Below are 25,496 nucleotides of genomic sequence, written 5' to 3' on the forward strand. Positions count from 1 at the left end.
AGAATGCACGCATTACTGTACGTTCAGTTTTTGACAGCTCATTAATTTCAGTGGGCTGCAAAAGGCACGTGCAAAAAGTAGGCGCGACTTTGAAAAATCAACACTGCACCAAACTGCATGGTATTGCAGTACCAATGCGGTTTGGGGACCACAAGTGCACACGCAACAATTATTGGCACCTGTGCACGTCTAACAGGGGGAGCGGTGCGGGAAATGCAACTCTCCGGCATCACGTTCTGGTGTAAACGGGCCGTAAAAGGTTTCCTTTTAGGCTAAATAGTCAGAATTTGCTTAATGCTGCAGGTACCTAGAGGCAAAGCTTTATGCCCCTTGATTGCAGAGCTGTAGCGTTGCAGAGAGATCACTGCTTCCACATATAGGGCAGTGTAAGTAGAAATGTCTGCAGTCCAATGAACTGACATTTCTACTTACACTGGGATTGAATTAAATCCCATTCCACAAATAACACGTTTACAGTGTACTATGCATTCGGTCTGTCAGAAAACTGTAAAATTGTAAAGTTAATGTGAATTTACTTATGTATTGTAAAAAAATGTTTTCATGCTTCAGTTGTAAATATGTAATATATTATTTATATTTTTATTTCTCACCCCAATTTAAAAAAGTAGGTAATACCCGATGGAGACGAGTTCCTCTAGAGTATGCATCCACTTCTGAAGACGAATTTGGATCTAACCGCAACAATGCTAAACCCACTCGGCTACGTACTTCTTCAGCAGTTAAAGTTCAGAAGTCACAAGTTAGTGGAAGCAGCCCAATTAAAACACCATCCGCAGCTCTCAACATTAGTTCATTCAAACATAAGGCAAAAGAACAAGAAGATTATATTCGTGACTGGACTGCACATCGCGAGGAAATAGCAAGGTAATGTATTAATTTTGCACATGCATTGCAATATCATTAGGCTCAGTTCACACATGTCTGGTGCGAATTTCCCCTCAGTTTTCACTGGGAATTTCCAAAGCAGCGGTTCAGCTGCGATTTTAGATGCAGATCAGATGCGAATTTTGGGAGTCGGTGGACACTGGCGTCTTTAACATTAAAGTGGAACTTCACTACCTCCATCAACATGGACTATTTCTAATCCTTATGCTGCTAGCATTAGTAAATAGATAGGAAAGTATATCGTATTTACTTGTTTTACACTTTTTTTTTTTTGTTTTAATATTTTTTTAGTTAATTCCTGGTTTCCATGCCTCAGCAAATTATGTCGTACATCCCAGGAGTCTTGAGGAGGGGAGGCTTCTCAACCAATGCCTGAGACAGATTCCAGGAAGTAAATGATACATGAATCATCTGCCCTTACTCTATTTGGCCATGGCCAGAAATACCAAGGGCAAATTTTCAAAATAATTTCTCAGCAAAATAAAGCAGGGTGACATGGATGGATGGGGGAGTTTGTTTTAAATACTAAAAATTAATAAAATAGCGTTTTTGGTTTGTGGTGCCCAGATGCAGTGCAGTTCCACTTTAAGTGGTTTAAGAAGCGGGCTGGGAAGCCGGCCGCTGCGTCCTGATGAGTCATCCTAGGTCCGGATGACTCAGCTGTCAGCGGGGTTCCTCACTGACAAAGCTGAATGCAAAAATAAATTTGTGAAAAAAAAAAACGACCTTTACATCAAAAAGTAAAAATAAAATGGCATGGGGGTCCCCTTCCAAAATCCATACCAGACCTAAGGGTCTAGTATAGATTTTGAGGGCAACCCCACCCCAAAATGCCCCCCCCCCCACCCCATGATCCATACCAGACACTTATCTGAGCATGCAGCCTGGCAGAAAAGGGCCTCTTCCTCACAACCCTGGCCGGTGGTTGTGGGGGTCTGCAGGCAGGAGGCTTATCGTATTCTGGAAACCCCCTTTAACAAGGGGGGCCCCTAGATCCCAGCTTCCCATGTGAATGAGTATGGGGTTCATAGTACCCGTACCCATTCACCCAAAAAGTGAGCCAAAATATATACCAAAAAAAGCCATGCTACTGGTCTCTATAGTAACAGCTTCTGTGTAAAACACAATCAATGTTCCTAAAAAAAAACAACACTGCACCAAACTGCATTTGTATTGTAGTACCATGCAGTTTGGCGGCCGCAAATGCACACGCTTGGGTTGCCATTAAAAATTATTGGCACCTGTGCACGTCTAACAAGGGCAGCGCGCTTCCATGCGATGCGAGGAATGCGACTCTGGCATCACGTTCTGGTGTGAGTGAGCTGTAAGCGCTTTCCTTTTAGGCTAAATAGTCAGAATTAGCTTAATGCTGCAGGTACCTAGGAGGAAAGCGTATGCCCCTTGATTGCAGAGAGATCACTGCTTCCACACATAGGGCAGCAGTTCTCTGCAGTCCAATGAACTGACATTTCGACTTACACTGGGATTGAATTAAATCCCATTCCACTACACATCTGTACATCTGTCCCCCCATCCTACCCGGCCCTCCACTTCTGCTGGGGCTGTGTGGGTGGTCAGGTCCACCTCCTGGGGGAGGTAGGGGCAGGGCGCTATGCTGGCGATAGGGGCGGGGGTGCGCCGCCAGCGACCAGACGATCGGTTGTATGGGGGGGGCTGTATCTGGTGGGGGTTCTTGCCAGGACCCTCTGTCCTAACTGTCCTTGAGGCCTAGGGATCTCTTCTGGGTCCCTGGAAGCCTCGTGGTGCCGCGCGGGGCCACAATTTTGTTGTAGCCTTGTGCTGCAATGCACAGCGGCCATGTTTGTGTAGTCTGGTGGCCATTTTGTTGTGGTTTGCCATAGAAAATAGCGGCCGCCATGCCTGTGGAGCCTTCTGGACAGCGTTTTTGGCGGTGGGAGCTCCTCCTAATCCCCTGGTGCTGACTCCTGGATCCTTTCATTTCCTGATCGCCGCTCGTGCAGTGCAGATTCTACTGGTGGCTGGGGAGCCTGATTTCTGTGGGGTGGTGAGTCTGGTGGGGTCCTCTCCCTCTCTGCTGAGAACTGATTGGTGCTCTGTGACTGGCAACCGGGTGGTGCTGCCAGAGCGGTGGGGGCTGTCCCTTAGCAGTGTTTTACACTTTTTTTGTGGGGTCTTTAGAGCACATCTCCCCACCTGATTCCCTCTCTGAGGCTGCGGGGCCCTCCGGGTGGGTCCCAATCATCCATCGATGCACTGATGGTGGTCCTGCAGTCCTTTGTGTCCTAGGTTTAGGTGGCTTTTGGGCGACGGGCTGGCACAAAGCACCCCCTGCCTTCCCGTGCCTCATCTGTCTCATCAGATCCTTAATCTGATTCCGCTGCCATGGACGTGGGTCACCCTGCTGGGTTTGCGACCACGCGCCCTGAATCCTCAGATAGTGAGGAGGATTCCTTCACTTCTGCAACTGCGCACGAAAAGGCGCTGGTGGGCGCACTGATTGTCTCTGTGCGTGAGAACTTAAAGATAGAGGACTCGATGGAGGCACAGGTTCCCTTTGGCACTCACAAGCCATCCAGAGTGGCAAAGGTGTTCCCTTTCCCCTCCTATTTTGACAGAATTATCACTAAAGAGTGGGGACGACCAAAGTGTCCCCTTGGGGTCCCTAAGCGATTTGCTAGGCAATACCACTATGAGGAGTCCCTTCTTAAGAAGCAGACTGTTCCACCGGTGGTTGACACTCTGGTTTTCAGATTAAACAAGGCAACCATGATTCCGGTTGAAGAGTCCCCGGCCTTTAAGGACCCAGCTGACAGGAAGGCAGAGGCCGTGGCCCACAATATGTACACCCTGTCTGGTTCGGCACTGAAGCCGATATTCACCATTGCCCTGGTGTCGCAGATTCTGACCGAATGGGCTAAGCTTTTGCGCCATGACCTGGAGGAGGAGTAGCTTCCCCCTGCCTTTGCTGAGCTGGCGGACCAGCTTGTTCAGGGTCTGCAGTTTGTCTGTAATGCCTCTTTGGATGCGGATTCCCTAGTGGCTTGGCTCTCTGTTTCGTCAGTGGTCCTTCAGCGTGTCCTTTGGCTCTACCTACCAGTCTTCGAAAAAGGCCTTGACCTTCCCTTTCAAGGAGATCACCTGTTTGGTGCTACCCGGAATGACATCATTAAAGGCCTCACAGGGGGAAAGAGTACCTTTCTTCCACAGGCTATTAAGGGCAAGGACCCTTGTCATAAACGTGGGCCCTCCTTCTCAGCTCATAAGATGTTTTTCAGTCTCTCAGGATCGACTGACAAGAGATCGAAGCCTTTCATGGCAGCCTCTGGAGGATCCAAGCGAACTTGGTCAGGCAAGTCAAGAGCGGGCTTCTCCAGACCCACGGACAAGGGCCCTTCAGCATGATTCAGCGGGTTCCCGCACCCGTGGACTTCCCTGGTACAAGACAAGTGGGTGCACAAAGTCATACGGTCCGGATACAAGATCGAGTTTTGTTCCTACCCTCCGGAAAGGTTCTTTTCTTCCAACGTGCAACTGTCCCTGGTCTGCTTACAGGCTCTCTTTGGGGCGTTGCAAGACCTTTTACTTCAAGGGGTGAATGTCCCGGTTCCGACTTTGGAACGTTTTTAGGGATTATACTCAAACCTGTTTAAACTCCCCAGGAAGGAAGGCAAGGTGCGTCCAATTCTGGACCTCAAGGCGCTAAACTGCTTTGTGCTGCTGCAGAAGTTCAGAATGGAGTCCGTTCACACGGTGGTGGCTTTCCTGCATCAGGGGGATTTTCTTGCCTCCATTGACATTAAGGACCCTTATCTTAACATTCCAATATGTGTCAGTCACCAGTGCTTCCTCCGCCTTGTCAAGGAAGAGGAGCATTATCAGTTTGTGGCGTTACCCTTTGGTCTCGCCTCCGCTCCTCAAGTCTTCACAAAAGTGTTGGCCCTGGTGCTAGCATTGTTATGTCAGCGGGAGATCGCAGTCCTGGCCTACTTGGGCGACCTTCTTCTGCGAGCAGAGTCTCCTACTACGCTGGTGGAAAACCTGGAGATCACCATACGGACCCTGAAGGAGTTTGGCTGGATTCTGAATCTTCAGAAGTCTGCCTTGGTTCCTTCCACAAAGCTAGACGATCTGGGCCTGACTCTGAACTCTGCCTTAGCCAGAGTGACCCTTCCTCTAGACAAACTCCAGAAATTGCAGGCTTCAATTCATCACCTGCTGTCCAGTAGATGGTCATCCCTCCAGACTTGCATGTGGGTGCTGGGCCTGATGGTGTCAACCTTTTGAGGCAGTCCCGTTTGCACAGTTCCATACGAGGTCCCTGCAAAGGGAGATTCTGATCAAAGGGACAAGAATCTGCAGTCTCTGGACAACCAAATCCAGCTAAGCCTGCGTAAAACAAGGTCCCTGATCTGGTGGCTTCATTGTCCGACGCTCCGGCAGGGCAAATCCTTCCTCCCCTAGTATTGGACGGTGGTCACCACGGATGCCAGCCTGTCTGGGTGGGAAGGCGTTTTCGACAGAAGTTCTGCCTAGGGGGTCTGGACCCTTGAATAGTCCAAACTACCGATCAGTGTCCTGGCGCTCCGAGTGATCAGACTGTGTCTGGAACAGTGGACGAAACATCCTAAGGAAATTGCCTTGCATGCCTTGGATGTGGTTCGGACAATTAGAGTGTACCTGGCCGCTATGGAGTCTTTTAGGAAATCAGACTCCTTATTTGTGCTTATAGATGGGCCTCAAAGTGTTGCCCGCTTCCTCTGGGACCATTTCCAGATGGATCAGACAGACAGAGATTCAGGCCTATTCCATCAAGGGTCAAGTTCCTCCTTTTCCTGTCAACGTGCACTCTACTAAGGCGCTAAGGCCTTCTGTCATCAGGTGTCGATGATGCAGGTTTGCAAGGCGGCCACCTGGTCGTCGATGCACACTTTCTAAAGTTCTATAAAGAGGATGTGTTGGCATCTGCGGATGCTTCTTTTGGCCGCAAGGTTTTGCAGGCTGCTGTTTAGAGGACCTGGTTCTCTTTGAGGGGGTATTGTTTTTTGTCAGGTGGGCTCCAGTTGCTTTGGTTGAGCTGTTGCCTGGTTGACTACTGTTTAGCCTTGGGAATTTTTTGTTGTTCCCACCCCTCATGTTTTACACTGCTTTGGGATGCCCCAATGGTTAAGAAGATCAGGAGCTGTGTCCGTTAATAAACATCAGAGAAATGGATTTTACGGTAAGACAAAAATCCCATTTCTAGGCCTGAAAATTACATAAAACCCTCAAACATTATATATTTTCTGAAAGCAGACACCCTGGAGAATAAAATAGTGGAATTTTCAATTTTTTAGGTCACACAATATTAACGCAAGGGTCTGGAAAACACAATTTCAGTAAAAAACACATTGAAATTTTATTTTAGGGGGCACAAAAACAAAATAAATTACCCAATGTTTGGGTAAAATATAAAATCAGAGGTAATGCAGCAGAACAATGACCCTAAGCATTGAAGTAAATCCACCACAGAACTAGCCTCAGAAAAAAAAAATGCAGGATTCACCCAGTAAGAGCTCAGACTATTACCCCATAGAGTGTAATGTTCTGGTACCTTTGGGTACCCTAATTACTCTTTCATAAGTGTATGCGCCCCACCATTCTCTTTTGGTAAGGTGCGCATACACCTTTAAGACTGATGCTGTCATCACTGAGCGCCGGACTGGATGGCTATTTAGATCGCCGGCTCTCACTCACATGTGTTCGTTCAAACTGCTTTGTGCCTTGATGCTAACCTGTCTTGAAGCTCTCATGCTTGCAAGCATACCTCGCTGTCGGAACCACGCTGCGCTGATCCCTGTATCCCGCTACCGGATCATCCGCTCTTGCCGAACCTCTCCTCTGCTACATTGCTATTAGTGATAAGTACCCCACAGGGGAAACCTCTATAACCTTTATACACTATCTAGCTCTGCATACTAAGGACTATTACTACATCTGCATTATCTAAGATTGCTAGCTCTTGAGCCTACTACCACCTGTTCTTGCACTGGGTTGATCTCTCTTGTATGTCCACCTGCTACTCTGTCATCTACTACCATACATGATTGCTAAACCTAAACCTATCTGCATCCCATCTGCTACTATCTTACTTTCAAGAACATTTCCTTTCAAGTGTCTGTCATCTACCATCTCTACCCAACCTGTCTCTTCAGCCTATCATCACTGTGTTACTATATACATAAGTCACTCTAGGAAACATCTTATTGAGTGTGTGTATTTACTTGCTGAATTGAGATCATCCACACATGATGAGTCATTGAGAGTTGGGATTGGTGTCTCAGCGTTTCTCTACATGACTACTGAAGTGGAATATTTCTGCAGCTGAAAATCCACATCATACGTAAAACGCAGGAGCGTTACAGATTGAACGAACCGCAAATGGATTCAGCAGAAATAACCACTCAGATGACACAATTAAAACATCAAGTAACTGCGTTAATACACGCACTTGCTGAATTAAAAGAAGACAATCAGGCTCTGTCGCAGCAGGTAATTAGACTGACACAACTTACCACTGCTCAGTCCCCTGAACCCAAAATAAATCCTCCTTTGGTATTTACAGGCGATCGCAAAAAATTTCGCGAATTTAAAAACGCATGTGAGTTACTTTTCTTGCTAAAACCCCGTACCTACCTTACTGATCACATTAAGGTTTGTACTATTATTTCTTACCTAACAGGCGATCCTCGGGCCTGGGCAGACTCTCTTTTTGAGAAAAGCGATCAGCTTCTCACCTCCTATGCCTTGTTCCTAGCAGAACTCACTAGCCTATATGATGATCCCAATAGGCAGTGTACTGCCGATCTTCAATTAAGATCCGAGAAACAAGGTGGGAGACCTGTAGAAGACTTTGTCGCAGAATTCAAGAGATGGACCCTTGATTCAGAATGGAATGATGCATCTCTGAAAACCCAATTTAGGCTTGGCCTATCAGAGGCCGTTAAAGACGAGCTCGCCCGAGCGGATCTGCCAAAAACCCTGGATGCATTGATACAACTCAGTATCACCATAGATAGAAGACTACGAGAAAGAAAGGCTGAGAAAATGGGAATGCCATTATCCAGTTCTTCTCGGATTTCGGCCGTTGACCCCGTTCCTATGGAGGTAGGAACCATACGCCCACCTCTATCAATTATGGAAAGAGCCGGAAGACGATCTGGTAATCTCTGCTTGTACTGTGCATCCCCGGATCACAAGATAAACGTCTGTCCCCTAGTCTACAAAAAGAAGGGTGAGTGTTCACATGTCCTCCTAGGGGGATTGATAACTTCAATCACTAACCCTTATCTTTCTGTTTGCTTAACATTACAGTGGGACCAGAACAGGATTACTACTAAGGCCATGATTGACACAGGATCTTGTGGAAATTATATTGACATACGTTTTGCTGCTTTAAATAAAGTTCCTATTATTTCTAAACTTAAACCTGTCTCAGTGAGTCTTATTAACGGTGTTCCTTTATCCTCTGGTCCGATCACTGATCAGACACAGGCACTCCTAGTCACTACTAACGGGTCTCATATGGAGACCACTACCTTCGATCTAATACCTTCACCCCACTTTCCCATTGTTTTGGAACTTCCCTGGTTGCACACACATCAACCAACCATAGATTGGAAGGAACTGACCCTGACCTTCCTCTCTTGCTATTGCGAGGGTACGTGTAACCTCCCGTCTTTCGGGAAGATCCTGTCTGTGGTGACAGATGAGATTGCACCACTATGTTATCAGGATCTCTCTGAGGTTTTTCTTGAGAAAAATGCTCAAGCACTACCTCCCCATCGAGACTATGATTGTAGCATTGATCTACTCCCAAATAGCAAATTGCCGTTCGGTCATGTTTATCCTCTTTCACAGGATGAACTTTCCCATCTCAAAGACTATTTGGATGAGAATTTGGAAAAAGGTTTTATTAGACCTTCCACTTCTTCCACAGCAGCAGGACTCTTTTTTGTCTGCAATAAGGACTCAAGTCTCAGGCCTATCATCGACTATAGGCAATTGAATGCTATTACAATAAAAGATCGCTATCCTCTACCGCTTATCCCTGAGCTCATTGAGCAGGTGCGTGGAGCTACCTATTTTTCAAAATTGGACCTGAAAGGAGCATACAATCTCATTCGAATCCGTGATGGACACGAGTGGAAGACTGCATTCAGAACCAGATACGGATTGTTCGAATATCTTGTAATGCCATTCGGGCTATGCAACGCCCCTGCAGTTTTTCAACGATTTATAAACAATATTTTCAGAGACTTACTAGATGTCTGTGTTGTGGTATATCTGGACGATATACTTATATATTCACGATCCCTGTCTGAACACATAAGACATGTAAGACTAGTATTATCGAGATTGCTTGCACACAACCTTTATGTGAAACTGAAAAAATGCTTGTTTCATAAAGAAGAGGTACTGTTTCTAGGCTACATCATATCCAAAACAGGAATCGAGATGGACATGAGTAAGATATCCTGCATTCAGGATTGGCCTACACCAACCACACGCAAGGCGCTACAGCGATTCCTTGGATTTTCGAATTTCTACAGGAAGTTCATTAGAAACTTCTCTGCCATTGTGAGACCCCTCACACAGCTCACTAGCATTAAAAAAACCATTCAAATGGTCAGATGAAGCAAATAAAGCTTTTCACCTGTTAAAGACAAGGTTTACTTCTGCTCCCATACTACGCCATCCAGACCCATCCCTCCAATACATTCTGGAAGTAGATGCGTCAAACATGGCAGTAGGAGCAATACTCTCCCAACGACCAACTCACACTTCACCACTTCATCCAGTCGCCTTTTTTTCTAAATCCCTAAGCAGTCCAGAGATAAATTACCCCGTGGGTGAAAAGGAACTGCTTGCTATAAAATTGGCTCTGGAGAATTGGCGACATCTACTCGAAGGCACCCAATTACCAATACTTATATACACGGACCATAAAAATCTCCAATATCTTCAGACTAACAAAACTCTCTCGCACCGACAGGTACGATGGTCACTATTCTTTCTAAGGTTTAACTTCCTAGTGACCTACACACCTGCAGATAAGAACAAAAAGGCGGATGCACTATCACGACTAACTGAAGAAAACTACTTTGAAATCCCTTCCGTTCCTATAATACCTCACAAACGCATTATTGGAGTTGTCCGTTCCTTGAAGGAAGAGGTTTTGCATGGTATAAGTTTGGATTCACCCCCACCACAACTAAATACTGATGCAGAAGGCTTCCTCTACTACAACGACAAACTTTACATACCACCTACCATACGCACCAAGATCTTGGAATTATCGCATGATGTGTCTATGGCAGGACATATCGGTATGACAAAGACTCTTAATCTGATTACCAGGCAATTCTGGTGGCCTGACATGAAAACATCTATACAAAAATTCGTCTCTTCATGCAATGTCTGTGCCAGGTCCAAAATTGACACTACGAGACCATCCGGTCTACTATGCAGTCTACCAATACCCCAAACTCCATGGGAAGTTGTGTCCTTGGACTTTATAGTGGAATTGCCTCCTTCCAAAGGATTTAATACCATCTTAGTGTCAGTGGACCATCTGACAAAAATGGCACATTTCATTGCTATTCGCAGACTACCTTCGTCCAAACAAACGGCAGAACTCCTGATGAAACATGTCTTTAAGTTACATGGTATCCCAAAAACTCTTCTGTCTGACCGTGGATCACAATTTATTTCCAAGTTCTGGCAAGAACTATGTCACATACTACGGATCGAGCGGAAGCTCACTTCTCCTTACCATCCGCAGACCAACGGACAGACTGAAAGAGTCAACCAATGCATCGAGCAATATTTACGTTGTTACACTTCTTACCAACAGGATGATTGGGTGGATCTTCTCCCTCTGGCAGAATTTGCCTACAACAACGCAACCCACAGTACGACCAAGAGGAGTCCGTTCTACTTGAACTATGGGTTTCATCCCTCTATTCTTCCACCACGCATCCTTCCTTCAAATAACCCAGTAGCTTCAGACTATCTTACCCAAATAAAGGACTCTCTGGGTTTGCTTAATACTACCATTGCACACGCTCATAGTCAACAAAAGAAGTACTATGATCTTCGCAGAAGACCTTCTCCTCAGTACGCTATCGGGGACCTCGTTTGGCTCGCAACAAAAAATTTGAGACTGAAAATCCCTAGCAAAAAGCTTGGACCTCTGTTCTTGGGACCTTTCCCAATCAAGAAACTTATTGGAAAAGCTGCAGTACAGCTTACATTGCCAATAGACCTCAAAATACATCCCATTTTCCATGTGTCACTACTGAAGCCCCATGTTCCTGACCAAGGAATAAGGCCTACTATCCCACCTCCTCCTCCTGTACAAGTTGAAGGTGGAGAAGAATATGAGATAAAAGAGATTCTGGATTCTCGTATCCACAGAGGAAGACTTCAGTACTTGGTTCGATGGAAGAACTATGGGCCCCAAGACGACACCTGGCTAAACACCTCTGACATACATGCCTCTAGATTAATTCGCAATTTTCATGCGAAGTACCCAGACAAACCAGCTCCAGAGGCCTTCAGGAGCCGGCCTTAAGGGGGGGTACTGTAATGTTCTGGTACCTTTGGGTACCCTAATTACTCTTTCATAAGTGTATGCGCCCCACCATTCTCTTTTGGTAAGGTGCGCATACACCTTTAAGACTGATGCTGTCATCACTGAGCGCCTGACTGGATGGCTATTTAGATCGCCGGCTCTCACTCACATGTGTTCGTTCAAACTGCTTTGTGCCTTGATGCTAACCTGTCTTGAAGCTCTCATGCTTGCAAGCATACCTCGCTGTCGGAACCACGCTGCGCTGATCCCTGTATCCCGCTACCGGATCATCCGCTCTTGCCGAACCTCTCCTCTGCTACATTGCTATTAGTGATAAGTACCCCACAGGGGAAACCTCTATAACCTTTATACTAAAGCTTACACTATCTAGCTCTGCATACTAAGGACTATTACTACACCTGCATTATCTAAGATTGCTAGCTCTTGAGCCTACTACCACCTGTTCTTGCACTGGGTTGATCTCTCTTGTATGTCCACCTGCTACTCTGTCATCTACTACCATACATGATTGCTAAACCTATCTGCATCCCATCTGCTATTATCTTACTTTCAAGAACATTTCCTTTCAAGTGTCTGTCATCTACCATCTCTACCCAACATGTCTCTTCAGCCTATCATCACTGTGTTACTATATGCATAAGTCACTCTAGGAAACATCTTATTGAGTGTGTGTATTTACTTGCTGAATTGAGATCATCCACACATGATGAGTCATTGAGAGTTGGGATTGGTGTCTCAGCGTTTCTCTACATGACTACTGAAGTGGAATATTTCTGCAGCTGAAAATCCACATCATACGTAAAACGCAGGAGCGTTACATAGAGATGCTGTGGAATGACCTCAAGAGAACCGTTTACACCAGACATCATACAAATGTGTCTGAGCTGAAGCTGTTTTGTAAAAAATTCCTCCTGATCACTGTGCATGTCTGACCCAGAGCTACTGAATGTGTATGCTTTGAAGTCATTACTGACAAAGGAGGTTCAACCAGCTATTAACTCCAAGGGTTCACTTTTTCCTCCAGCACTGTGAATGTTGAATGGGTGTGTTTAACCACTTCCCGCCCGCCCTATTACAAATTGACCGCGGGAATGTGGTTGTGTTATCCTGACCGGACGTCATATGACGGCGGCAGGATAACACAGCTATGGGCGCCCCCCGGGGGCGCGCAGAGCGGCGATCGGTGATGCGAGGTGTCAGTCTGACACCCTGCATCTCCGATCTCGGTAAAGAGCCTCTGACGGAGGCTCTTTACCTCTGACGGAGGCTCTTTACCATGTGATCAGCCGTGTCCAATCACGGCTGGTCACATAGTAAATAGGAACAGCCGTTGATCCGCTTTCCTTAGTTCGTGCCTGACAGGCACGAGTAAAGGAGCGCCGATCGGCGGCTCCCCTGTCAGGGGGGGGGGTCGGCACTGGTAATCAGATCATTGATTACCAGTGCAGACCCTCGGGGGGGGGGGATGCAACTAGATCCACCAGGGATGCCCACTATGACCCCAGGGATGCCCACTATGACCCCAGGGATGCCCACTATGGCCACCAGGGATGGCAATCAGGGCTCAGGGAGCCCCCCATTGCCCTTCCCATCAGTGATGCCCACCAGTGTCCTCCCTATCAGGGCTGCCCACAAGTGCCCATCATTGCCATCCTTTAGTGTCGCCCACCAGTGCCCATTATTGCCCACCAGTGCTGCCTATCAGTGCCCATTAGTGCCCATCAGTGCCGCCCGTCAGTGCCGCCCATCAGTGCCCACCAGTGCCGCCTATCAGTGCCTATCAGTGCCCGTCAGTGCCACCTATCAGTGCCCGTCAGTGCCACCTATCAGTGTCCATCAATGCCGCCTATCAGTGCCCAGCAGTGCCGCCTATCAGTGCCCACCAATGCTGCATATCTGTGCTACCTATCAGTGCCACATATCAGTGCCGCCTATCAGTGCCACCCCATCAGTGCCTCCTCATCAGTGCCTGTCAGTGCAGTCTCATCAGTGCTCATCAGTGCAGGAAAAAACTTATTTATTTACAAAATTGTATAACATAAACAAAAAAACTTTTTTTTTTTCCAAACTTTTCGGTCTTTTTTTATTTGTTTAGCAAAAAGTAAAAATCGCACAGGTGATCAAATACCACCAAAAGAAAGCTCTATTTGTGGGGGGAAAATGATATAAATTTGGTGTAGGTACAGTGTTGCATGACCGCGCAATTGTCATTCAAAATGCAACAGCGCTAAAAGGGGAAAATTGGCCTGGGCAGGAAGGGAGGGAACTGCCCTGTATTAAAGTGGTTAAATAAAGGCATGATAAATTAGAAATGTTTGTATGTGATCAGCTTAAGCATGTTGTGTTTGTCTATTGTGACTTAGATGAGGATCAAATCACATTTTCTGGTAGGTTACTGAAGAGAACTAGTTCATGCCAATGGGTTCACCTACTTTTGCTTGCCACTGTACTGTATTGGTGTTTCTTGGAGCGCACTATTTTGTTTCACACCGTTTTTGGTTAGGTTGCATGACATATTTTGGATAGTGCTGCATTTGTTTTTTTTTATTTTATGTTTTTGAGGCATGATACACCTATTCAGTGCTAACTGGCTGTTCACTTACACTTATATTCCAGTTGCACATACAGTTTTTTTTTCTTCATTAATAGCAGTAGCCCTGGTCCCAATGAGGTTCATGTCATTTAAAATTTCTCAAGAAAGTTTTCTCATTGATATGAAATTAAAAATCAGGGAAATTAATGAAAGGGTCTTAAGTACAAATGCATTAGCAAAAATTCAGTGGGAAGATTACTGACATACATGACCTAAATCACATTCCATATTGTGCCATGGCAGCACCATAGTGAAAAAAATTGTCTCCACTGCAGAGCATAGTGATACTCCACACTGCAGCCTGTATTTTAGATCCCATCAATAATATACAGGCCAAGGTGGGGACAATGAAGTGTTTCACAAAGGTGTCTCTCTTTAAAGTGCAACTGAATTAATGCAGTTTTCCCAGGGCACCGGCCATAATGTGCAAGTTTATTCAGCATTATGCCACACTTACCTTCCTCCAGTGAAGCAATGCCTCTGCTCTTTTGCCATTGCCACAGCTGACATCTTATCCTGGTCTTCTTTCCGGTCAGGAATCTTCAGCCATGTTGATTGGCTGGCCTGGGTTGACTTTTGTGCATGCGCACTGGAGTTAATTTTTCCTGGCACCCACGGCATGCAGAGAATATACACTGAGCTGCACACGGACACCTTAGTGTACAATTAGAAAAAATCTTGCTTGCATGCAGAAACCCTGGGTTAGAGGCTCGTACCTTCAAGTGATTGGACACTGGTAAAACTTTAAAGGACACATCCCTGAGTGCCCCCCCTGAAAAATTTACCCCACTCCATGAGTCCTCATTTTTTTTTCTGGTTCCCTAAGGTGATAGGCCTCTTCTCCCTTGTGGAGGAATCACTCTCAGCTTAACCACTTGCCAACTGGACACTTTTACCCCGTTCCTGCCCAGGCCGATTTTCAGCTTTTAGCACTGTCACACATTGAATGACAATTGCGTGATCATGTTTCACTGTACCCTTATGAAGTTTTTTTATCATTTTCTTTTCCACACAAATAGAGCTTTCTTTTGGTGGTATTTAATTACCACTGCGTTTTTTATTTTTTTTATAGTTTGTTATACAATTTTGCAACTTGGTAATTTTTCTCCTTCATTGATGTGCACTGATGAGGCTGCACTGATGGGCACTGATATGCTGCACTGATGGGCGCTGATGAAGCGACACTGGTGGGAACTGATGGACACTGGTAGGCAGCACTGATCGGCACTGATGGGCACTGGTAGGCGGCACTAATGAGCACTGATAGGCAGACACTGATAAAGAGGAACTGATTGGCAGTACTGGTGGGCACTGTTGGGACTGCACTGATAATCAGGACACTGTTAATCAGTGCCCTGATTATCAGTGTAGATGTCTCTTTCACGCAAGCGGGTTATCGGCTCTCCTCTCCTCACGCTGTCAGCGTAAGGATTGCGGAAAACCAGCTTGTGTTTACATCATGATTAGCTGTCATTGGACACAGCTGATCACGTGGTAAAGGGCTGCTGTGATTAGCCCTTAACCCTAATCTGTGATCAGCTGTGTCTTAAGGACACAGCTACCAAGGAGCGCACCACCACGGGCGTGATCACTGGAGGACGTCATATGATGCCCTCCCAGAACTGCATGACCGCCATCATTCGGCTATAGCGTGGTCAGCAAGTGGATAAAGTGGTTGTAAACCTAAGACATGAAATATGAACAAAGCCTATCCTTCTATACTGTGTCTTAATGAAGAGCACTGAATGTCACTTTCGTCTGCTGCTCAGTTCCTCTGCTATCAGCATGAATCTTCTGACAGTCCCCCTCAAGAACACTGCAGGAGAGGTGCGAGGGCCACATAAAATGGACTTGAGATTCAACTCGCGGGCCTTGTGTTTGACACATGTGGTCTAATGGTTATTCATATATCATATGTAGAAATATACATTTTAACCCCACTTAAAGTGCATCTGTGGCCAGGTTAAAGATATTAAATTAATTAACCTTGCCTAACCAGCATTAAAAAAACTTTCAAATAAGTCCCTTCTGACCTCTTTACTTTGCTTGTAATGGGATTATTTCTCGAGGTTCACAACAAGGGCTCTAAAGTCATGTTTCAGTCAGGTTGTAACAGCTCAGAAGCACCTGCTGTGAGTTGACATCAGAGGGCTGGCAGCCTGTCATGATTTTTCTATATAAACTAATAGGAAAACAGCTGAGATTTTTATGTGAACTTTGAAGATGCATATCACCACAATTCTTATACCTATAAAAGCGAGTGAAGGTTTAATTTGGAAGTGTGTTTACTGCTTGTTAGGAATATTTAAATGCTTTACCGTGGGGGGCTATCAGGGGGCATTGTATCGTGGGTATGAATGGAAAAAATGACCGTATCTCTTTAAAGGTTAAGTGCACTTTATACCAAGAAAATCTGTGTATATCTGTAAATGGTAATGAACTGTTTTTAAATTCTGTTTGCAGGATCAGCCAAGATTTGGCTCTCATTGCTCGGGAAATTAATGACGTTGCTGGGGAAATAGATTCAGTGACTTCATCTGGCACAGCACCTAGTACCACAGTAAGCACTGCAGCCACCACTCCTGGTTCTGCAATAGACACTCGGGAAGAGGTAGGGAGTCTACATGAAGAAGTACAGGTTCTTCTATTTCATTATTCTTTTTCTGTTTAATCCATTTTAAAGATTTAATTTGATCATGCTTTACTGATTTCCATTTACACCTTTATTACTGTAAAATAATAATGTGATTTAACTTGAGTTTGATAAAAAAAAAAAAATGTTGCCGTAATTCTGTTTAACTAGCAAACTAGTGCTTTGCTTACCGGGCCAGCTGCCATGGCTTGATAATAGAAGAATGCGATAGGATTTTGCTTGCATTTATTGGCTCTGCTTCTAACAATTACATTCTAAACAACCCTAAATAACATCGCCATGATATCACCAAGCCATACCTTATGGTCATTAATAACGAAAACTTAAAGTCATTGGTAAAGTACCTCAAAGATTTTTTAGATGAAAGCATTTGTTAAATCAGTTGATATTCTATTAGCATAACAGGTCTCGCATCATTTGTATGTGATGAATATGACATTTTAAATAAATTAAGTTATAGCTCTTTTCCTTTATAGCAATGAAGGGCATGTACAGTACAGTCAGTAAAATTAGTAATTTGTATGCTTGTAGGGCAATTAGGATTCTTCATCAGCACTTTATCTATTGGGTTGGTGAAGAGAATCCTTAACGCAAACCTTGAGCCAAAATGCAAGGTCCATAGTAACCCGCCCTTTAAAAGAAAAAATTGCTTTCTTGTTAAAGCATATCAAAACCCAATTACAAAAAGTTTGTATAATACAGATTTAGGCCTTGGATGTGCTGACTGTGTTTTCATTTTTTTGGCTAAGAACATTTTGAAGCATATGCAAAAAATACCTGTTGAATTGCAGTGCATTGTCACTTTCTGTAAGATGGAAAGCACGGACATCCGTATTCTTATTGTGTAGATCTGCTTTTCTCAACCACTTCAACGCAGAACCCTGGAAATAGCATTCTGGTCTCAGGGAACCCCTGCAAAAAATGACTATGTACAACTCATGATACATTAGTGTGATGGTCAGTGGGAAGAATGCTCCTTACATTTGTGGTCATTGGGAAGATTTACCCCCTTATAGATAGCTAAAAAGATGTATGTAATAGAAATGGACAACGTTAGACATGTTTGAAGTCCAGTCTTTGTGACAACTATGGCTCCCTCCTTAGTTACCATGGAGAAATGAGAGTAGACATGAAAGGAAGAGTGTTTGCAGGATTAAAAAGTGAAAACAAAGGAGAAAAAGCCTTAAAAAAAGAAAACTAATGAAAAGCTGTAGCCTATCCAATTTTTTTTTTTTTTTATTGGGGGGGGGGGGGGGGGGTTTAGATACATATATAAATATACTTCCCTCTGAGCTTCTGTTCATGGCACATAGGCAAGGGTGATGTCATGAGCTTCCCTGCAAAATCCTGGTAACACTGAGAAGCCCAAATCTCACAAGAAGATGTTCTCGCATTGTGCTTGAGTATGTTCTTACAGGATTTAGGATCTTCAGTGTTCCTAGGATCTTGCTGAAAGGACCCTGATGTCACCCTCTGCTGAAGGTGGGAGAGGTGTTTTTATTGTAGTGTGGAATGTGGCATTTTTATGTCGGGTCATGGGTTAACTATTTAAATAGGAAATAATTTTTAAATAAAAAAAACCCAAGGTCTGCTTATTAAACAAAATATATATAAATGTAACCTGTAACTTTTGTTTGATTATAAATACATTTTTAAACTGAGACTGCAATAAACAGGACTTTAGAGGGCCTCTGCATTTATTTTCTCTACGCCATCACAGGATGGTAGAAGTCTCACCAATGTGGGTAAAAGGGTAACATTAAAGTACCCCTGTCATGGCCATATGTCACATAATTAAAACTCCCAATAATTTGTGTAACTGTAAAGGAGAAAGAGAATTCTTACCTGTCCGGCTGTCCACACACACTAAACAGAAATCCACAGCTGAGGTGTCTTTTAAAGCCGATACTTTGGTTTTTCTGGCCCCCAGAGCACTCACTGGTTCCTTCCACTATCCCCTACATCACTACAGAACACAGAAGTTACATAGGGGGTTGCTGGGAGGAACCAGTAAACTCTGCGTGGGACCAGGAAATTTTACATTTGGAGCAGAGTCATTTTTTTTACAGTAATGCAAGTAGCAGAAAAAGTAAGTATTACCTTACTTCACAGGTTCATAATATTTTTTGAGTTTTCGTTATATATCTGCATTGCTTTAAGGTTGCAAAAGTGCTGTATTAAGAGCACCTTGTGGCTTTATGGAATTCATTTAATGTCACCCCATATATTTGGTTATAACAATGGTTGTTACTGTATAATAATGATGTTTAACTGTATACTCTGACATTTCTTCTAATGTACTAATTTGAAGCTGAATTCCAGGCTTAAAAAAAAAATGTACAGATAGCATGCATCAGGCAGTAACAGAACGTGTAGAAAGAATAAATAAAAGTGCATTTCAGTGACTGAATAACTCTGACAAAGTTTAAAATGAATTCAAACACTCTGAAATTGCAAGTTAAAATTGTGCATGCATGCACGCATGCACATCTGCTCACTTTAGCTTTATCCATAATTTATGATATTCCTGCATTAGTCTACAGTATTTCATTTACTTCCTTAGCAGGGAGGTGAGGAAGACGGTGCTATCATCCAAAGGGGAGTAATGTAACATTCCCTCACAGGACACTGCCTGTTAGAATTCCTTTCATTCTTTTCCAGGAACTCAGGATGTAATAGACCAGTTCTATTCTTACCCAAGTCTCTCTTGCTCTATGATCAGTCATGTTTTACTTAATTACAAAATAGACAATTCAGGCGCTGTGCAGTGATGCTCAGTTCATAAAATGGTGGAACAAAACTGAAATCCCTCGCAGGTGGCAGGTAAAACTGTAAGCACCAATTATGATGCCTAAGCATAAGAATTTAAGCACAAAGATCCTCAATGAAAGCGCTGAGGGATTCTATGAGTCTGCGTGTTGGGACACCAGGGGATAGCAGCAATGTTGATGACATGACCTGAAGGTGGGCCATGCCTGAAACACATTGTCATGACGACGGCCTTCTGAGAGATTGCTCCACGGATCATTGATGCTATCCACTGGTGTCCCAATACGCACCCCATCCAGTGACCACAGCGGCCATGACATCGCTTTCTGGTGTGCCATCTGGAAGCTTTGGGTAGCCTTCCTCTGCCTGAGTCTCCCAGCATTGTCCTGGGATTGATAGGTGAGCCCGTGGCCTTGCTGCACAGCCTCATGTCATCTTTGGCTGCCATATACATCCCTGACTTTTTGTGCCTTTTTGCATCCTTGCCTGCAAAATACATCCCTGGCTTTTCCACATTGTGCCAGCAGTCCATCACAGCGGTACACATTGGGCTCTTCACCATATCCTTTACACAGCATCTGCTTTTCTCTATCGTTCGTTGACGGACACAGCTCCTGATCTTCTTAACAGTTGGGTTATACTGCCCCCTACAGGAGTAGGACACTAGGCAGAAAAAAGCTGGACTACGCCGATGGGCAGTCCCAGGGGGTATACTCCTACGCTCAGCTATAGACACAATCTGCCAAGTCAGGAGTAAGGACCTAGTTCCTTGCTGGGATCTTCGATGCTGGCAATTTTTTTCCTTTTTAATGGATTTTTCTATTTTTGCTGTGAGGATCTACAATCAACTGCTGGACTAGGCGACGGGCTGGATATTTTTTAAATCCAGTGGTCACCCCAGTCTGGCCAGCGTGCGCAGGCCTCAGCTACACGCTAGGTTGGCCATGACATAGCCCCACTGGACGGGGGCTGGCCTGCGAGTTAAACATGCCACGAGGTGGCATACGATCTGGCCTCAGCCTGAGTCACAGCGTTCCTCCTGGCTGACAGCCCCCCGTTTTGATGGAGAGGAGGTTCTGTCTCAAGCGGTGCCCACCCTGTTCCTTGTATGGTAAGTAGCTGCCCCCCTCTCTCCCTAGAGGGTTTTGGGGTGGATGTGGGCCCCTCCCTGGGACGCTTGGATCCCCAGGTTCTCCTCCTTCCCATGCAGCATCCCCCTTCTCTGGGTGGTCCCTGCAGACACTTTGCCCCTCATCTGCCTACCCCTCCTTCCCAATGGGGTGGCCACACCACCTTTTCAGGTCAGTCTGGGGTGCTAAGCTGGGGGTGGCCCCTGCAGACACTTTGCCCCTCATCTGCCTACCCCTCCTTCCCAATGGGGTGGCCACACCACCTTTTCAGGTCAGTCTGGGGTGCTAAGCTGGGGTGGGCGCACCGCGGGCGACCAGACGATTGGCTTTTGTGAAGGGGCTGTACCTGTTGGGGGCTCCTGCCAGGGACCCCCTTCCTGCTGGTGTAGTTTTCGGGGCTCTTGGGACCCCTCCCGGAGCCACGTGGTGCCGCCAATTTCTTGTAGCCTGTGTGCTGTAGATTCGATGGCCATGTATGTGTAGCCTCTGTGGCCATTTTCTAGTGGTTTCTCCTTGCTAATAGCAGTGGCCATGACTGTGAAGCATATATGAGCAGGGATTTTGGCGATGGGAGCCCCTCCTTATCCCCTGGTGCTGACTCCTGGATCATTCTCTTCCTGATCGCCGCATCTGTGTGCAGATAGCGTGGTGCTGCGATGCCTGATCGGTGGGTGGTGAGTTTGGTGGGGTCCTCTCCCTCACTGCTATGGGATCGGTTGGTGCTCTGTGCCTGGCGACCTGTGGTGCTGCCAGCACGGTGGGGGTGTCCCTAGCTGTGTTTTCACACGTTTTTTTGTGGGTCCCCCTTTTTTACTCATGGAGTCTCTTTCCCCACCTGATCCCCTCTCAGAGGCTGCCTGGCCCTCCGGGTCCCAACAATCCCTTACTGCACTCACGACCGTCCTGGAGTCTTTGGTGCCCAAGGTGGATTTGGCCCTGGGGAAACAGGCTAGCAAAAAGCATCCCCCGCCTTCATCTGCCTCATCTGTCTCATCGGATCCTGAATCTGATTCGGCCGCTGCAGACGTGAGTCACCCTGTTGGGTCTGTGTCCACACTCCCTGATTTCTCAGATAGTGAGGATGATTCCTCTGCTCCTGCAGCCACACAAGAAAAGGCACTGGTGGATGCACTGATTGTATCTGTGCATGAGACTTTAAAAAATGGATTATGCGGCTGATGCTGCATGGGAGGCATCGGTTCCTTTTAGTACCCACAAGCCCTCCAGAGCGGCAAGGGTTTTCCTCTTTCCCACTTAGTTTGACAAAATTGTGGCTAAACAGTGGGGTTGTCTAAAACATCCCCTTGTGGTCCCTAAGCATTTTGCTATGCGGTACCCTTATGCGGACTCCCTGCTTTAAAAGTGGACTGTCCCACCTGTGGTTGACTCTCCAGTTTCTAGGTTAAACCACGCAACCGCGATTCCACTTGAGGAGTCCCCAGCCTTAAGGACCCGGCTGACAGAAAAGCGGAGGATGTGGCCCACCATATGTACACCGTGGCTGGTTCGACACTTAGGCCAGTTTTTACTGTTGCCCTGGTGTCGCAAACTCTGACCGAGTGGGACAAGCTTAAATGCCGGGACCTAGAGGGGAAGCAGTTTTCCCCTGTCTTTGCTGAGCTGGCAGACCAGTTGGTCCAAGGGCTGCAGTTTGTCTGTGATGCCTCTTTGAAAGTGGTTCCTCTGATTGTGAGGCTGTCTGTCTCAGCAGTGGTCCTTAGGTGTGTTATTTGGCTTAAATTCTGGTCTGCAGACCACACTTCTAAGAAGCCTTATCTGATCTCTCCTTCCTAGAGCATCACCTGTTTTGAGCTTCCCTGAATGACATCATTAAGGTTCTCACAGGGGGGAAGAGTACCTTTCTTCTGCAGGCTAGTAAGGGCAAGGAGCCCCGTTGTAGATGTGGTCCGTCCTCCTCGGCTCATGAGAAGTTTTTTTTGTACCTCAGGGTCTCAAGACAAGGGATTAAAACCCTTCGGGCCTACTCCGGAGGATCCAAACGAACCTGGTCTGGCAAGCCGAGAGCAGGCTTCTCCAGACCTGTGGACAAGGCTCCCTCAGCATGAACGGGTGCCCTCACCCGTATGTGAGGTAGGGGGACACCTTCGCTGGTTTCTGCACCCATGGACCTCCCTGGTCCACGAAGTCATATGGTCCGGCTAAAGATCGAGTTTCGATCTTGGCCTCCAGAAAAGTTTTTTCCGTCCAACTTGCACCCGTCCCCAGACCGCCTACGGCAGCGGTCACTAAATGGCGGCCCGCGGTCCATTAGCGGCCCGCGCGATGCTTCTGCCCGGACCGCTTGTGGCTCCCGGCTCACTAGCAGTCGAGCCGCGAGTAGGGGCGTGACGTCCCGCGCGTGCCCCGCCCCCTGCAACTGCCTAGTGGACATTGCGGTGTCCTGTCGGGCCGCGAGTAGGGGAGTGATGTCCCGTGCGCGCGTTCCGCCTCCTGCAACTGACTAGTGGACATCGCGGTGTCCTGTCGAGCCGCGAGTAGGGGCGTGACATCACTCGCGCGCCCCGCCCTCTTCTCCTGACTGCGGCTCCCTCACAGCGGACACTAGGTGCACGCCCCGCCCCCCTGTTCGCGGCTTTTGACTCAGCTGGCTCCAGGTATGTGGAGCACATTTTTAGAGGAGAATACTGCAATTTAAAAAAAAACCCTCAAGTGTGCAGACTGGCATGTGTTGTTGTGCTCATTAGAGTGCCCCATAAAAGAAACAAAATATGCCCATCAGATTGCCCCCTTGACATAAAATGTGCCCATCAGCGTGCCCCTTATTTTATGCTAAGGGACACGCTGATGGGCATATTTTATGTTAAGGGGCACTCTGATGGGCATATTTTATGTTGATGGACACGCTGATGGGCATATTTTATGTTAAGGGACACGCTGATGGGCACATTTTATGTTAAGGGACACGCTGATGGGCACATTTTATGTTAAGGGACACGCTGATGGGCACATTTTATGTTGAGCGCAACGCTGATTTACACGTTTTGTTTTGCCCATCAGCGTGCCCGCTAACATAAAATGTGTCCATCTGAGTGCCCCCTAACATAAAATGTGCCCATCAGCGTGTCCCTTAACATAAAATGTGCCCATCAGCGTGCACCCTAACATAAAATGTGCCCATCAGCTTGCCCCTTATTTTATGTTAAGGGTCATGCTGATGGGCATATTTTATGTTAAGGGGCATGCTGATGTGCATATTTATTCTGTGGCACACACTGATGGGCATATTTTATGTTAAGGGGCACTCTGATGGGCATATTTTATGTTAAGAGCAACGCTGATTTACACGTTTTGTTTTGCCCGTCAGTGATCCCACCATCATAAAATGTGCCCATCAGGGTGCCCCCTAACATAAAATGTGCCCATCAGCGTGACCCTTAACCTAAAATATGCCCATCAGCGTGCCCCTTATTTTGTGTTAAGGGTCACGCTGATGGGCAAATGTTATGCTAAGGGGCACACTGATGGGCATATTTTATGTTAAGGGTCACGCTGGTGTGCACATTTTGTTCTGCCCATCAGAGTGCCCCTAACATAAAATGTGCCCATCAGCTTGCCCCTTATTTTATGCTAAGGGTCATGCTGATGGGCATATTTATGCTGTGGTACACACTGATGGGCATATTTTATGTTAAGGGGCACTCTGATGGGCATATTTTATGTTAGGAGCAACGCTGATTTACACGTTTTGTTTTGCCCATCAGCGATCCCACCATCATAAAATGTGCCCATCAGCGTGCACCCTAACATAAAATGTGCCCATCAGCTTGCCCCTTATTTTATGTTAAGGGTCATGCTGATGGGCATATTTTATGTTAAGGGGCATGCTGATGTGCATATTTTATGTTGATGGACACGCTGATGGGCATATTTTATGTTAAGGGACACGCTGATGGGCACATTTTATGTTAAGGGACACGCTGATGGGCACATTTTATGTTAAGGGACACGCTGATGGGCACATTTTATGTTGAGCGCAACGCTGATTTACACGTTTTGTTTTGCCCATCAGCGTGCCCGCTAACATAAAATGTGTCCATCTGAGTGCCCCCTAACATAAAATGTGCCCATCAGCGTGTCCCTTAACATAAAATGTGCCCATCAGCGTGCACCCTAACATAAAATGTGCCCATCAGCTTGCCCCTTATTTTATGTTAAGGGTCATGCTGATGGGCATATTTTATGTTAAGGGGCATGCTGATGTGCATATTTATTCTGTGGCACACACTGATGGGCATATTTTATGTTAAGGGGCACTCTGATGGGCATATTTTATGTTAAGAGCAACGCTGATTTACACGTTTTGTTTTGCCCATCAGTGATCCCACCATCATAAAATGTGCCCATCAGGGTGCCCCCTAACATAAAATGTGCCCATCAGCGTGACCCTTAACCTAAAATATGCCCATCAGCGTGCCCCTTATTTTGTGTTAAGGGTCACGCTGATGGGCAAATGTTATGCTAAGGGGCACACTGATGGGCATATTTTATGTTAAGGGTCACGCTGGTGTGCACATTTTGTTCTGCCCATCAGAGTGCCCCTAACATAAAATGTGCCCATCAGCTTGCCCCTTATTTTATGCTAAGGGTCATGCTGATGGGCATATTTATGCTGTGGTACACACTGATGGGCATATTTTATGTTAAGGGGCACTCTGATGGGCATATTTTATGTTAAGAGCAACGCTGATTTACACGTTTTGTTTTGCCCATCAGCGATCCCACCATCATAAAATGTGCCCATCAGCGTGCACCCTAACATAAAATGTGCCCATCAGCTTGCCCCTTATTTTATGTTAAGGGTCATGCTGA

At 46.0% G+C, this 25,496-nt stretch overlaps 1 protein-coding gene across 5 annotated transcripts in view; it reads left to right on the forward strand.

The window, feature by feature from the left end:
* CEP170 (centrosomal protein 170) overlaps positions 1-25,496 on the forward strand; it is a 171,218-nt gene that overhangs the window by 119,318 nt on the left and 26,404 nt on the right. For 2 of the 5 annotated variants that reach the window (XM_082249128.1, XM_082249132.1), the window contains 2 exons: positions 627-885; positions 16,578-16,752. In XM_082249128.1, coding sequence (XP_082105254.1) covers positions 627-885; positions 16,578-16,752 — 434 coding nt within the window. The remainder of the gene's footprint in view (positions 1-626; positions 886-16,577; positions 16,753-25,496) is intronic. The other 3 variants (XM_082249130.1, XM_082249129.1, XM_082249131.1) reach the window with 3 other exon arrangements.

This window comes from Pelophylax lessonae (genome assembly GCF_965119305.1).
Source record: "Pelophylax lessonae genome assembly, chromosome: 3".
NCBI classification, from domain to species: Eukaryota; Metazoa; Chordata; class Amphibia; order Anura; family Ranidae; genus Pelophylax; species Pelophylax lessonae.